The 14,370-nt window shown below is 46.5% G+C and overlaps 1 protein-coding gene across 1 annotated transcript in view; it reads left to right on the forward strand.

Annotated features, from left to right (window-relative positions):
* The first annotated feature begins 6,104 nt into the window (after nt 1–6,104).
* The window catches only part of DCAF12 (DDB1 and CUL4 associated factor 12), a 28,643-nt gene continuing 20,377 nt past the window's right edge, over nt 6,105–14,370 (forward strand). The window contains exons 1-2 of the mRNA XM_007522861.3: nt 6,105–6,719; nt 8,556–8,810. Of these exons, the coding sequence (XP_007522923.1) occupies nt 6,642–6,719; nt 8,556–8,810 (333 nt within the window). The 5' untranslated portion in view covers nt 6,105–6,641. The remainder of the gene's footprint in view (nt 6,720–8,555; nt 8,811–14,370) is intronic.

Genomic DNA, 14,370 nt, shown 5'->3' on the forward strand with positions numbered 1-14,370 from the left:
AGAGAAATGGAGATGGGGAAGACTGAGAGGGGGAGAGAAAGACAGACACCTGCAGACCTGCTTTACCATCTGTGAAGTGACTCCCCTGCAGGTGGGGAGCTGGGGGCTTGAACCAGGATCCTTCTGCTAGTCCTTGCGCATTACGCCACCAGCACTTAACCTGCTGTGCTACTGCCCGACTCCCTTTACTTTTTTTTTTTTTAACCAGAGCTGCTGAGCTTTGGTTTATGGTGGTGCAGGGGATTAAACCTGGGACTATGAAGCCTCAGCCAGAACAGTCTCTTTACATAATCATTATGCTATCTGCCCCCCCCATCTAGAGCTTCTTTTATTATTAACAAATCCCTTTCAAGCATATGTGAATTTGTACTAATGAGGTAACTCTAGATTAGACCCCAGATAACTTCAGGGTGGCGGATGGTTGCCAGAGGAATCACTATGTAATTAGAGAATAATATATGTCTACCGAATGGGATCTCCATCAATTCTAGACTATGTGGTTTGGAAAGCTTCTGCGTTGGTGGACATAGCCACATGCCACAAAGGTGGTGTGCCTCCAACTCTGTGGGAACAGAGGCTCCTATGCTCAGGGCCCTTCTGGACCTCACCCTATGTAGCTCTTTTATTTTTTTATTTTTTTTTATTTTTATTTATTTATTCCCTTTTGTTGCCCTTGTTGTTTTTATTGTTGTAGTTATTATTGTTGTTGTTGTTGTTGGATAGGACAGAGAGAAATGGAGAGAGGAGGGGAAGACAGAGAGGAGGAGAGAGAAAGATAGACACATGCAGACCTGCTTCACCGCCTGTGAAGTGACTCCCCTGCAGGTGGGGAGCCGGGGCTCGAACCAGGATCCTTATGCCGGTCCTTGTGCTTTGCGCCACGTGCACTTAACCTGCTGTGCTACCGCCCGACTCCCCCTATGTAGCTCTTTATCTGGGTGCTCATTTGTATCCTTTAGAATATCTTTTTCTGGGTTCCCCATTCTAGAACACTAACCACAGAGGAGCCCATTTATTAATAAAAACTTTTTAAAACAGTTAAATGTAGAGGGGGAAGAAAAAGTGAAACATTGTCAAAATATACATATCCTTTTTAAATTTAAAACTTTTCTTTAGCTGCTGGGCGGTGGTGAACCTGGTAGCGCATACATGTTACAAAGCACACGATCACAGGTTCAAACCCCCTGCCCCTACCCTACAGGGGTGAAGCTTCATGAGCGGTGAAGCAGTGCTGCAGGTGTGTCTCTTTCTCGCTCCCTCTCTATATCCCCCTTCTCTTGACTTCTGTCTCTATTCAATAAGTAAATAAAATATTGAAAAATAAAAAAATGTAAAATTTATTAACAATAAAAAAGGGAGCCCCTGGCTCCCCACCGGCAGAGGGGGGGGTCGCTTCACGGGCGATGAAGCAGGTCTGCAGGTGTCTATCCTTCTCTCCCCCTCTCTATCTTCCCCTCCTCTCTTGGTTTCTCTCTGTCCTATCCAACAACAAAAACAGCAATAACAACAATAAAAATGACGACGACAACAACAACAAGGGCAACAACAAAGGCAACAAAATGGGAAAAATGGCCTCTAGGTGCAGTGAATTTGTAGTGAAGGCACTGAGCCCCAGCAATAACCCTAGAGGCAAAAAAGAAAATAAACGGCTCTGACAGTAGAAAAGAGAGTAAGAGGAGGAGAGAGAACCAGAGCATCGCTTTGGCATATGGCAATGCCAAGGATAAAATATCCTTTTTAAATTATTGGATAGACACAGCCAGAAATCGAGAGAGGAGGGGGAGATAGAAAGGGAGAGGGACAGAGAGACACCTGCAGCTCTTTTCCCCTGCAGGTGGGACCAGGGGCTTGAACCCTGGTCCTTGTGCACTGTAATGTGAGCACTTAACCAGATGAGCTACCGCCTGGCCCCTAAAATATCCTTTATAATAAATCTGTACTATTGTGCTTGAGACCCAGAAGGTCCCTGGCTCAATTCACTGCACTACCATACGTCAGCGTTGAGCATTTCGTTGGTAAATAAATAAATAAGCCAATAAAAAATCAGTAACAAGTATTTCCTTGAGTTCCGTGAACCAATCTAGAAAGCTATGGAATGGGAGTGGGGCAGTGGCGGCCCTCCTTAAACGCACATAGTATTAAGCAGGAGAACCCAAGCGGGATTCTAGTTGGAACCCCGCCTCCACACCTGCGGGGTAGCCACTTCACAAGTTCTGCAGGTATCTGCCTTTCTCTCTACCTCCCCTCCCCTCTCAATTTCTCTCTGTCCTATCCAATAAAAAAATGGAAAAATGGTCGCCAGGAGCAGTGGATTAGTAGTGCCTGCACTGTACCCCAGCGATAACCTTGGAGGCAAAAGAAAAGGAAGTTATGGAACTCCATGAAGTGGCCATCGGAACCGCAATTCATGTTCTCTACTAATAGGCATCTGAACTATTTCCTGTGGACTAGTATGAATAAAACTGCTATGTATTCTTGTTTCCTTTGGGGGAAGTAAACACTCATTTCTGCTGGGTTGCTAGGAGAGATACTACTGCTAGATCACAAGAGTCACATCATTTAGCTTTAGTAGGCATCATCATAACTTTTTACAAATTGGTTGTACCCATTTATTTTATTTTTCTTTTTTGCCTCTAGTTGTTGGGCCGCTGTGCCAGGATTATAAATCCACCACTTCCGGTGATCATTTTTTTCCTTTATTTTTTCTTTTAGGAAGAAATTGAGAGAATGGGAGATAGAGAGGGAGAGCAAAAGATAGGCCTCTGCAGACCTGCTTCACCACTTATGAAGTGACCCTGCTGCAGGTGGAGAGCAAAGGACTTGAACCCAGGTCCTTGGGCAGATCCTCACACGTAGTACTATGTGCGCATAACTGGGTGCGCTGCCACCTGGCGCGAATTTCTTTTATTAATTAAATGTTTTAAATTTAATTTGCCAGAGCACTGCTCGGCTCTGCCTTATGGTGTTGCAGCTGTACCAATTTCCATGCTCACAAATAATGTATGAAAAATTTATACATTCTACCTCCTCACCAATACTTTAGCACTATCAATCATTTTAAAGCAAGAGTGAACATTTATTTATTTATTTTTTAACCAGAGCACTTCTCAGCTCTGGCTTATGGTAGTGTGGGGGGACTGAACCTGGGACTTTGGAGCCTCAGGGAAGAGAATCACTTTGCATAAGCATAATGCTATCTACCCCTAGCCGCAAATGTGAACTTTCAGACTTTCGAGTGAATCTTCATTCTGTGTTATTTCCACAGAAATGGTGATCTCTGCTGGGAGATGCACTTAGGGCCAATTCTGGGAACCACTGCTAAGTGGACTAGCCTTAAGGATAGGCCTGCCACATTTCACATGGGCAAAGTACACTGGACCCAAGTACAGCCTACCATGAGCCTAGAGATTCTTTAAAAAAAAAAAAAAAATATATATATATGTATATATATATATATATATATATATATATATATATATATATGTTTCCTTTTCTTGCCCTTGTTGTAGTTACTATTGTTCTTGTTATAGATTTCGTCGTTGTTGGATAGGACAGAGAGAAATGGAGAGGGGGGAAGACAGAGAGGGGGAGAGAAAGATAGACACCAGTAGACCTACTTTACTGCCTGTGAAGTGACTCCCCTGCAGGTGGGGAGCCGGGGGCTCAAACCAGGATCCTTATGCTGATCCTTGCACTTTGCGCCACATGCACTTAACCTGCTGTGCTACCGCCCGACTCCCAAGATTCTCTTTTTTTAAAATTTTTTTATTTATAAAAAGGAAACATCGACAAAACCATAGGATGAGTGGTACAACTTCGAACAATTCTCACCACCAGACCTCTGCATCCCATCCCCTCCCCTGATAGCTTTCTTATTCTTTAACCTCAGGTCACATCAAATCGATGGGGTTTACAGTCAACAATATTTATACCCCTTTCCCATATTAGGGAGCTACTCTCTCCCTGATCCAGCTTTCTGGTCCTTTTCCCAGCCATGACATCATCTCCCCAGACAATAACTTGGATCCACTGGCATATCAGATTTCAGGCTCAGGCAAAAACAAACAAACAAACACTAGTATAGCTACAGACAGGCCCTTTGAAATATAACTAAAATATGCCTATTAGCTATCTACAAAATGGAGGACCCCCCAACACTTCATCTACACTATTCCAGCCTTTAGGTCCATGATTGGTCAACAATTTGTTTGGCTTTGTATGTTAACTCTCTTCTCAGCCACAAGGTTCCAGATGCTAGCAAGATGCGAGCAGACTTCCTTGGACAGATTACCCAGTGTACCTTGGAGCTCTGCTTCCCTAGAGCCCTTCCCTACTCAGGAAATAGAGAGACAGGCTGGGAGTATGGATCGACCTGTCAACGCCCATGTTCAGCCGGGGAGCAATTACAGAAGCCAGACCTTCCATCTTTTGCACCCCACAATGACCTTGGGTCCATACTCCCAGAGATTCTCCTTTTATTTTATTTTAATTTTTTCCGATATTTATTTCCTTTTGTTGCCCTTTTTATTGTTGTAGTTATTATTATTGTTGTCATTGTTGTTGGATAGGACAGAGAGAAATGGAGAGAGGAGGGGAAGACAGAGAGGGGGAGAGAAAGTCACCTGCAGACCTGCTTCACTGCCTGTAAAGCAACTCCCCTGCAGGTGGGGAGTCTGAGGCTTGAACCGGGATCCTTAGGCCAATCCTTGAGCTTTCCACCACGTGAGCTTAACCGCTGCGCTACAGCCCAACTTCCTATTTATTTTTTAAAGCAGAGCACTGATCAGCTCTGGCTTATGGTGGTGTGGGGATTGAACCTGGGACTTGGAGCATTAGGCTGAACCTAGAGATTCTCAAAGGAATTCCATACTCTTAACCTACCGGGCTTCTGGGTCTCCTAGGGCATTGTGAGGCAAAACAGAACTGGAACTACAAGCTCAAAGAAAGGAAGCTGATCCATTCAATGTGTACATGTCTCTGAAGGGATTAGCCTGACCAAGTAAGATGGGGCTGCCTTTCCCAAGGTGGCATTAGAGATCAGTGACAATGTGATTTGGGATGGCAGAGGACTCTGTTTCAATCTGGCCTTTGGTTCGACTTGGAAAGCAAATCCACAACTTCTTGTAGGCACAACTTGAGATGGGCCAACAGAGCTCCTTGGAGGTATGAGGCCTAAAGCTTTGAAGGGACCAGCATGGAACTATTATCGCCTGAGGTGGGTCAACCCCAGGCAAGAACATTCACTCAGTTTCCTTGAGGGGTTTCTTTGAGGAAAGTGGAGGCTGGCACTTCAAGTTCTACAAGATCTTCTCAAAAAAAAAAAAAAAAAAGAGGCAAGGCTGACCATGAAGAAGCCTCCTAGTCTGGTAAACCAATGCCAGCCCTAACTTAAGACTGATAATGGCCACTCTCTGTGCTTTAAAATTTCACCCTATCTGCCCTCAAGGAGAAGCAACCTGGGCCCAAGGGAGGTGACAGGCGGTGGCAGTTCCCTGTCCCACTACTCTGCTTCAGACTGCACAGGAGACATAACATATAAGGCATGAGGCCTAGTTCATAAAGCACAAAAGACGGTGGGGCTGGCCGGCCATGGCAACCTTAAGGGGGCAGTGGTAGAGAGGGCGGGGCGGGGCTAGAGAGCATTATGGTTATGCAAGGAGACTCTCACCCTCGAGGCTCCCAAGTCCCAGGTTCAATCCCCCACACCTCCATAAGCCAGAGCTGATCGGTGCTCCAGTTGAGAGAGAGGGAGCGAAGCAGGCAGGGGAGGTCCAGAGGACCGAGCAAGAAGACAGAGGAGAATGGAGTCAGGGTGTCCCCAGGGGCAGGGAGAAGGCAGCCAGAGATCCGGAAGCGCCCTGGCAAAATACAGCCGTGCAGGCAAAGACCTTGCGGGGAGGGGGCTCTGCCCTCTAACACAAGGTGCCGCCCTTGGCTGGGCCTCCATCGGCGATGGGCTCGGGATGGGGGCGGCAGCCGCCGGACAGAAGCATGTGACAGGCCGGACTGCTCCCTTCCCCCGACCCGCACCCCCAGCATCCGGGTCACTTGTCCTCACTTCCGGGTGTCCGCGCGGGCTGGCCGCTAGGACCCAGCTTCCTTTAGTTCCACCAAGTCCCCCTCCTTCAGCGGCCGCACCACGACGGTTGGAAAGCGACGGACCGACACTGACCAACAGCCGGCCACTGTAGGCCAAACCCCCTACTCCACCTTTCTCGTCCCCGCCGCGTTGCCGTGGTGACGGGCCGCGAAGTGCGGCTGCGCAGGAGTGGCGGCCGCGCGAGGAGGGAGGGGTGTTTTGGTTCTTGCGGCTCGCCGTCCTTTCCAGACTGGGTCGACGGCTAAGCTTTTGGTTCCTGTTTGCCTTCCCCTCCCCTTCACTCTTCTTTCCTTGTTTGCCCCCCTCCTTTCCCGGCCCCGATCCTCCCTCTTTCTTCTCTAGCCGCTCCCCTCCTCTTTTATATTATTTTATTTTATTTTCTTATCTTTATTTTTCCTATTGTTGCCCCGGGGCCGGGCCGTTTTCCGGGCCGGGCGTAGAGAGGCGCACGGCCCCGGGGCCCAGTATATGACCCCCCGCCCCGCTCCCCCGCGCGTCCCCCGCCCCATGTGGCTGCGGGGTCGCGGCGGCGCTGCCCACTATGGCCCGGAAAGCAGTTAGCAGGAAGCGGAAAGCGCCGGCCTCGCCGGGGGCTGGGAGCGACGCCCAGGGCCCACAGGTGAGGGAGCAGGGGGCGGCCACGCGGGGCTGCGTGCGGGCCGGGCCGGGGCGGGGGGGGACACACACAGGTCTCGCCGATCCGGGAACTGGAACCCGGGTCCGAGGTGTTCCGAGGTGTGTGGTCAGAGGCGGGGAAGAGCGCCGCTCCCGGGCTCTGAGAAACTCCCAGACAGACCGACAGACAGAACCCGAAGGGGGGGGGGTGGTGAGAAGTGAAAGAAGGCACGTAGAAAAGGGGGAGCTTATTCTGCAGGAGGCCTGCAGTCGGTGATGGAGGAAAGGAACCGGCTGTCTAGAGGAATTTGGAACACAACCTCCCAGAAAATGCAGGGGACGGATGGGGGAGACAAGACAGCCAAGACATCCTTTCCGGACACATGTTCCGGGAGTTGGGGATCTGGGCGCATCTTCCATATAGAATAGAAATAAACAAGTTTCCCTGTGGATGGTCAAGCCCTAACGTGGGTGTTTTGGCTCTCGGAGCAATAAAAGCAGCACACAGGCCACTCAGTAAGCATCCCTGTAACGCCTTTTTGGGAAGGGGAAGAACATGGAGGACGGTTTCTGTGCTTCCTGCCGGTTGCTGTTTGCTTTTCAAACCCCGCAACTGCTTGGCGACTGGGGGCAGGAGCGGCCATGAGCTGTGAGCGGATCCCCGAAAATCCTGGGCTGCCCAGCTGCCCCCGGGACTGCGGCCTGGGGAGTCCAGGCAGGGGAGGAGGGAAAAAAGGGCTGGATAGAAGACGACATCCCAGCTCTGCCCCTCGTCCCACTCTTTCATCTAGGACAGGTTTGGGGGGACCATTTCTTCACTCTTCAAATGCTTTTAGGAGCCTTGTGTCCTCTTCTGTGCTCTTGCCTTTCAACCCTTGCTTCTCCTAGGTAGTGTCCTCTCAGTGTTGGAAGAGTTAAACTGGACTTTCTGGATTGGGATTCCCGTTCTGTTGTTTTTGTGTTTCTGTTGTATCTTTTTTATTTTTTTTACAAGATACAATTATTTAATTGTAGTCACCACCAACAGCTGTATGACAGACGATTGGCATGTCACCTAGGCCCCTTCTTTTATCTCCCAGCTGGAGCATGAATTAAGTGATCACTGGCTCCTTCCATTTGTTTGCTTGCTTGCTTGTTTGTTTTTTTAACCAGAGCAGTGCTCTGCTCAGCTCTGGCCTATGGGGGGATTGAACCTGGCATGAGAGTTGCTACATAACCATTATGTTATTTCCCTGTCCTGTTGTGTATATTGGGTTATTGGAAAAGTCATGACACGGTCGTCCAGGAGATGGCACGGTGGATAAGGCATTGGACTCTCAAACATGAGGTCCTAAGTTCAATCCCCAGCAGCACATGTACCAGAGTCCGGTTCTTCCTCTCCCTCTCCTTCTGTCTTTCTTATTAATGAATAAATAAAATATTTTTAAAAAAGAAAAGTCATGACATGTTTATGCACAGAAAGCCAGAAAAATACATCCTGAATTTGCTAACAGCCCAATAGATCTTTCAGGGCAAAGTGCTGCTGGTTTCTCTAATACATTAGAACCTGTCGTTTTGAACAATTGTAGCCATAATCTTTTTTTAAAAATTTTTTAACTATTTATTGTTATTTATTGTTATTGGGTAGAGACAGAGAAATTGAGAGAGAAGGGGGAGATAGAGAGGAAGAGAGACACCTGCAGACCTGCTTCATCACCTATGAAGCGACTCCCCTGCAGGTGGGGAGCCGGGGGCCTGAACCTGGATCCTGACCAGTCCTTGCACTTTACACCACGTGTGCTTAACCCGCTGCTCTACCGCCCGACTCCCCATAATCTCGATTCCTGATGTTGCTTTTCAGTTTGGCTGGGATCACTCACTTCACAAAAGGAAAAGACTCCCACCAGTGAAAAGATCTTTAGTGTACTACCTGAAGAACCGGGAAGTCAGACTACAGAATGAAGCCAACTACTCGCGAGTGTTGCATGGCTATGCAGCACAGCAACTTCCCAGTCTTCTTAAGGAAAGAGAGTTTCACCTCGGGACCCTTAACAAGGTGTTTGCATCTCAGTGGCTGAATCATAGGCAAGTGGTGTGTGGCACAAAATGTAATACGGTAAGTAGAGGAGCTGTGAGCATGAGTCTCCATGCTCTTGTCCCTTTCTGTTCATTTACCCACCAGCCTCTTTCCTTGTAAAATAGCATTCCTTGTATTTATTTATAAGTAATTAAATAAAAAAAGTTTTATGTATTTTTTAATCACTTTTTAAATATTTATTCCCTTTTGTTGCCCTTGTTATTGTTGTTATTGATGCCATTGTTATTGGATAGAACAGAGAGAAATGGAGAGAGGAGGGGAAGACAGAAAGAGGGGGAGAGAAAGACAGACACCTGCAGACCTGCTTTACCACCTGTGAAGTGACTCCCCTACAGGTGGGGAGCTGGGGGCTCGAACCTGGCTCTTTGTGTTGGTCCTTGCACTTTGCACCACCTGCTAAGCTTAACCCACTGCACTACCGCCCGACTCCCAAAAGTTTTATTTTTAAAAAATTATTTTTATTATCTTTATTTTTAAAATTTTTTAATATTTATATTTCCCTTTTGTTGCCCTTATTGTTTTTATTGTTATTGTAGGTTTTTTTTCTTAAACTTTTGTTGCCCTTGTTTGTCATTGTTGTAGTTATTGTTGTTAGTGATGTCGTTGTTAGATAGGACAGAGAGAAATGGAGAGAGGAGGGGAAGACAAAGAGGGGGAGAGAAAGACAGACACCTGCAGACCTGCTTCACCGCCTGTGAAGTGACTCCCCTGCAGGTGGGGAGCCGGGGGCTCGAACCGGGATCCTTCTGCCGGTCCTTGCGCTTTGTGCCACCTGCTCTTAACCTGCTGTGCTACCGCCCAAATCCCAGTTTTATTAATTTTTATGGAATGAGAGAGAGAGAGACTCAGAACACTCATCAGCCTTGGCTTATGATAGTGGCAGGGATTGAATGTGGTCCTCTGGAACCTCAGGCATGCAAGTCCTATACTCTCAACATTGAACCGTTTCCCTTTTTATGTTGGGGAAAGAGAATATGGCTGTGGGAGGGAGAAGCACACGAGTGCCAGAGCATCACTGTGGTACATATGACGCTGGGAATTGAACTCTGGGCCTAGTGCTTGAGAGGCCACTGTTTTATGAACTGTGCTGCCACCCCCCTTTCCCCCCCGGCTATGTTGCTTTTTAAGTAACAGGCTTAAGAAGAAACCCCTAGGAATGAGTGTTATTTGGAGACTTTTTTGGGAAACATGATAGTGAAAGTTTGTTATCTGCTAGTCTAGAGGCATATGTAGAAGTACTTGTTTGAGGGAGTCGGGCGGTAGTGCAGCGGGTTAAGCGCAGGTGGCGCAAAGCGCAAGGACCTGCGTAAGGATCCTGGTTCAAGCCCCCGGCTCCCCACCTGCAGGGGAGTCGCTTCACAGGCGGTGAAGCAGGTCTGCAGGTGTCTATCTTTCTCTCCCCCTCTGTCTTCCCCTCCTCTCTCCATTTCTCTCTGTCCTATCCAACAACGACGACATCAATAACAACAATAATAACTACAACAATGAAATAACAAGGGCACCAAAAAAGGAATAAATAAATAAATGCTTTTTAAAAAAAAAAGAAGTACTTGTTTGACTAGGACTTTGAAAACAGTTGTAACAGTGAAATGCAAGCATTGTTTTTGCATAAGAGAGGCCCCTGTATCACTACTTGACCGCTCATTAAGCTTCCCCCCTGCAGAAGGGGTGTGTACATAGCAACTTGTTTGCTTTACTGGATGCACCACCACCTGGCCCCCCAAACATTCTTTAAGGAATATAATCTAAATATGTACATAGACATATATTATAGCTTTTTAATTTTTATTTGACAAGACAGAGAAAAAGAGAGGGAGAGAGATCTGCAGCACTGTTTAACCACTTATAAAGCTCTCCACCTGTAGGTGGGATCCTGGGGCTTGATCCTGGGTCCTTCTGCTTGCTAATGTTGCACTCAACTGGGTGTGCCACCACCTGGCCCCATATTTTTAGTGTTTCTAAATTGTTTCTTAAGTCCAGTGATATACCTGCTAGGCCATCTCCTGGGCCTCTAGATAGGTGTCTTATAAGAAAGGGTAGAGAATATAAGTCTGGTGTTAGATTTCAGACTGTAAAGGTTTGCAGTTTGGAGGATTACCTGAAAAGGATTCAGAAGAGAGGAGAATTAATTCAGGCTTGAACAGAAAACTTTTTCCATAGAATTTCTTTAAAAGTTAGCTGAGGGAGTTGGGTTAAGCACAGCGGGTTAAGCGCAGGTGGCTCGAAGCACAAGGACCGCCATAAAGTGTGAGAAAAGATCAGATGTAAGTCCAGCAACTCTTCTCCATTTTCACCTTGACTTGTGTGAGCAGACACGTAATATAATGATGGATCAGTTTACCTTGAACAAACACATCTTGGGGGTTGGGTTGTGGCACACCTGGTTGAGTTCACACAAGGCTCAAGACCCCCATCCCCACCTGTAAGGAGGAAGCTTCACAAGTGATGAGAGAGCACTGCAGATGTCTCTCTCCTCTCTACTTCCCCCTTCCCTCTGTCTCTATCCAAAATAAATAAATAAATAAATAATAAATAAAAATATATTTTAAAAAGACATACCTTGGATTAAGAGAAGTTTGCTCTAGATCAAGAAAGTATTAGGTAAAGTAGGTGTTTATAAAGAGCACAGGCAAAGATTTTAACATGAGTTTTAGGGAAGGAAATCATGCCGTGGCAGTTGGGGCCAAGCTTTCATTTCCTCTTCTGTTGAAAGCTGCTTATCATACAGAAGCTTTTCAAAGCTAAATAGTGGTAATGAACCTACACAAGCTTCCTTTTCCTAGTTTCTCAAGCCATAACTCATGGTTTAAAAGAGCTGTCCTCATTATTACTTGGAGTAAAATAATAAAGGGGAGGGGCTAGGTGGTAGCGCAGCGGGTTAAGAGCAGGTAGCACAAAGTGCAAGGGCCGGAGAAAGGATCCTGGCTCCCCACCTGCAAGGGAGTCGCTTCACCTCCTATATCCCATAAAAAATTTTGGTCCAGGGTGGGGGTAGATAGTATAATGGTTATGCAAAACGACTGTCATACCTGAGGCTCCAGAGTCCCTGGTTCAGTCCCCTATACCACCATAAGCCAGAGCTGATCAGTGCTCTGATTAAAAAAAAAAAAATTTTGGTCCATACTCCCAGAGGGGTAAATGTTAGGGGGAAGATGACCAGAGGGCTCTGAACTCCAATTCCATTAGGACCTGGGGGAGGGTGAAGAAAAGGACATTCAGAAGTAGTAGGTGTGACTTAGAAAGAAAAGGCAGGATGACAGAATAAATGGGGATATATATATATATATATATATATATATATTATAATTATAATTAATTATATAAATATAATTATATATATATAATTTTTTTTTTTTCCTAGAAATAGCCCATATCTGTGACCTTAGGTTCGAGAACTACTGCAGCTTCCAGTGGAGGGAATGGAGACACAGAACTCTGGTGGTGGGAATGGTGTGGAATTATCCCCCCCACCCCCATTATCTTATAATTTTATAAATCAGTATTAAGTCACTAATTAAGTTTCCTGTTTGGAGGAACTTATTTCGCTCCTTGCATATACCAACATAATGCTTTTTGGCTTTGTTGCTTCGATATAAACAGAGAGGAGAGCCCGGAGCACTGAAGCTTCCTTCACGTGCAGTCAGGGCCTGGCTCAAACAGGAGTTGCGCAGATGGTAAGCAGCACACTAGCCAAGTGAGCTGCCCATTGTCGTAGTGTCTTGCAAATGTTGAATTTTGAACTGAATTTATTGGATCTGTTTTGGAGCTAAGTGCTGACTTTTAAAAATGTTTGTTTGCTTAAATATACTTTACTTATTCTATTTTAATGAGAGACAGAGACCAGAGCACTGCTCAGCTCTGGAAGTGGTACTGGGGATTGAACCTGGGGCTTTAGACCCTCAGGCATGAAAGTCCTGCTCTCTGAACTTTGAGACATTTGGACAATGATTCTCTTCTTTGTGCCTTTGCATTCCTATCTATGAAGTGGTAACATCCAGTGATGAAAAGGCAGCTGTGGGAGTTTGGGCGGGAGCACCCAGGTTAAGCGCAGGCTGCGCAAAGCCAAGGACCAGCATAAGGATCCCGGTTCAAACCCCCGGCTCTCCACCTGCAGGGGAGTCGCTACACAGGTGGTGAAGCAGGTCTGCAGGTTTCTGTCTTTCTTTCCCCCATCTTCCCTCCTCTCTCCATTTCTCTCTGTCCTATCCAACAACGACAACATCAGTAACAGCAACAGTAACTACAGCAATAAAACAACAAGGGCAACAAAAGGGAATAAATAAAATAAATATTAAAAAAAGAAGAAGAAAAAGTAGCTGTGAGGTGCCAGATGGTGTGGCACACCTTGTTAAGTGCATACATTGCAGTGTGCGAGGACCCAGGTTCAAGCCCCTGGCCCCCACCTGCAGGGGGAAAGATTCAGAAGTGGTGAAGCAGGGCTGCAGGTGCCTCTGTTTCTTTCCCTCTCCACCTCCTCTTACCCTCTCAATTTCTCTGTGTCTCTATCCAGTTATAAATAAATAAATAATACAGTTTGAAAAGGTATCTGCATACTCTCGGGCAATAATCTAATTAGTAATGTCTCACTCAAAAATGGTGGAGCTGATGAATCCAAAGCTGTTTCCCATACTCTTGGCATTCTTGAGACTCCCATGGCTTGAAAGCACGGAAAATATGTTAGCAGTGTAGAACCATCTTTGGATAATATAAAACAACTTGGGGAGAGGTACATGTTGTATTCTCAGAGTTAAATTCAGTTTTTTTACTTCCTGCATCATCAGCGAGATGCCCGAGGGTTGGGCACTACTGCCCCACCTTCCAGGTGGAACTAACTGTGCTTTTTCCTGGGAGAGAGAAAGCTCAGTTCTGCCATATGGTGGTGTCAGAGATTGAACATAGGACTTATGGAGCCTCCTTGTGCTATCTCCCAGACCTTAGACATAAACAAAAATTTTTCTTGTGCTTGCAAGGAGAGGGGGAGAGGGAGAGGGAGAGACTTCCTGACTGGGTCCTGTGGTTTTAGTGTTCAGTTGTGGGTCTTACATGAGCTCTCTCCAGCCCCTGCTTTCCACTTACTGATACCCTCCAGCCAAAAGGGCCTTGATTATTGCATAAGCTCCTTCTTGCAGCTAGAAAGAACCTGCGCTTTAGGGAATCAGGGAATCTCTTTGAAAGAAAACATTAGAACAAATTTACAAGGATTATATGGGGGAATGACTAAGGAAATAGGAAAATAAAGAATGAGAAATTACGGGGAAGCAATTACAGAAGCCAGACCTCCCACCTTCTGCAACCCACAACGACCCTGGGTCCATGCTCCCAGAGGGGTAGAGAATGGAAAAGCTATTGGGGATGGGATGGGATATGGAGATTGGGTGGTGGGAATTGTGTGGAGTTGTACCCCCATCCTATGATTTTGTTAATGTCTCCTTTCTTAAAAAAAAAAAAAAAAGAATGAGAAATTGGGGGGGAGGATAGCATAATAGTTATGCAAAGAGACTCTCATGCCTGAGGCTCTGAAGTCCCAGGTTTCAATCCCCTGCACCACCATAAGCCAGAGCTGAGCAGTGCTCTGGTT

The sequence above is a fragment of the Erinaceus europaeus genome, chromosome 10 (assembly GCF_950295315.1).
Source record: "Erinaceus europaeus chromosome 10, mEriEur2.1, whole genome shotgun sequence".
Lineage (NCBI taxonomy): Eukaryota > Metazoa > Chordata > Mammalia > Eulipotyphla > Erinaceidae > Erinaceus > Erinaceus europaeus.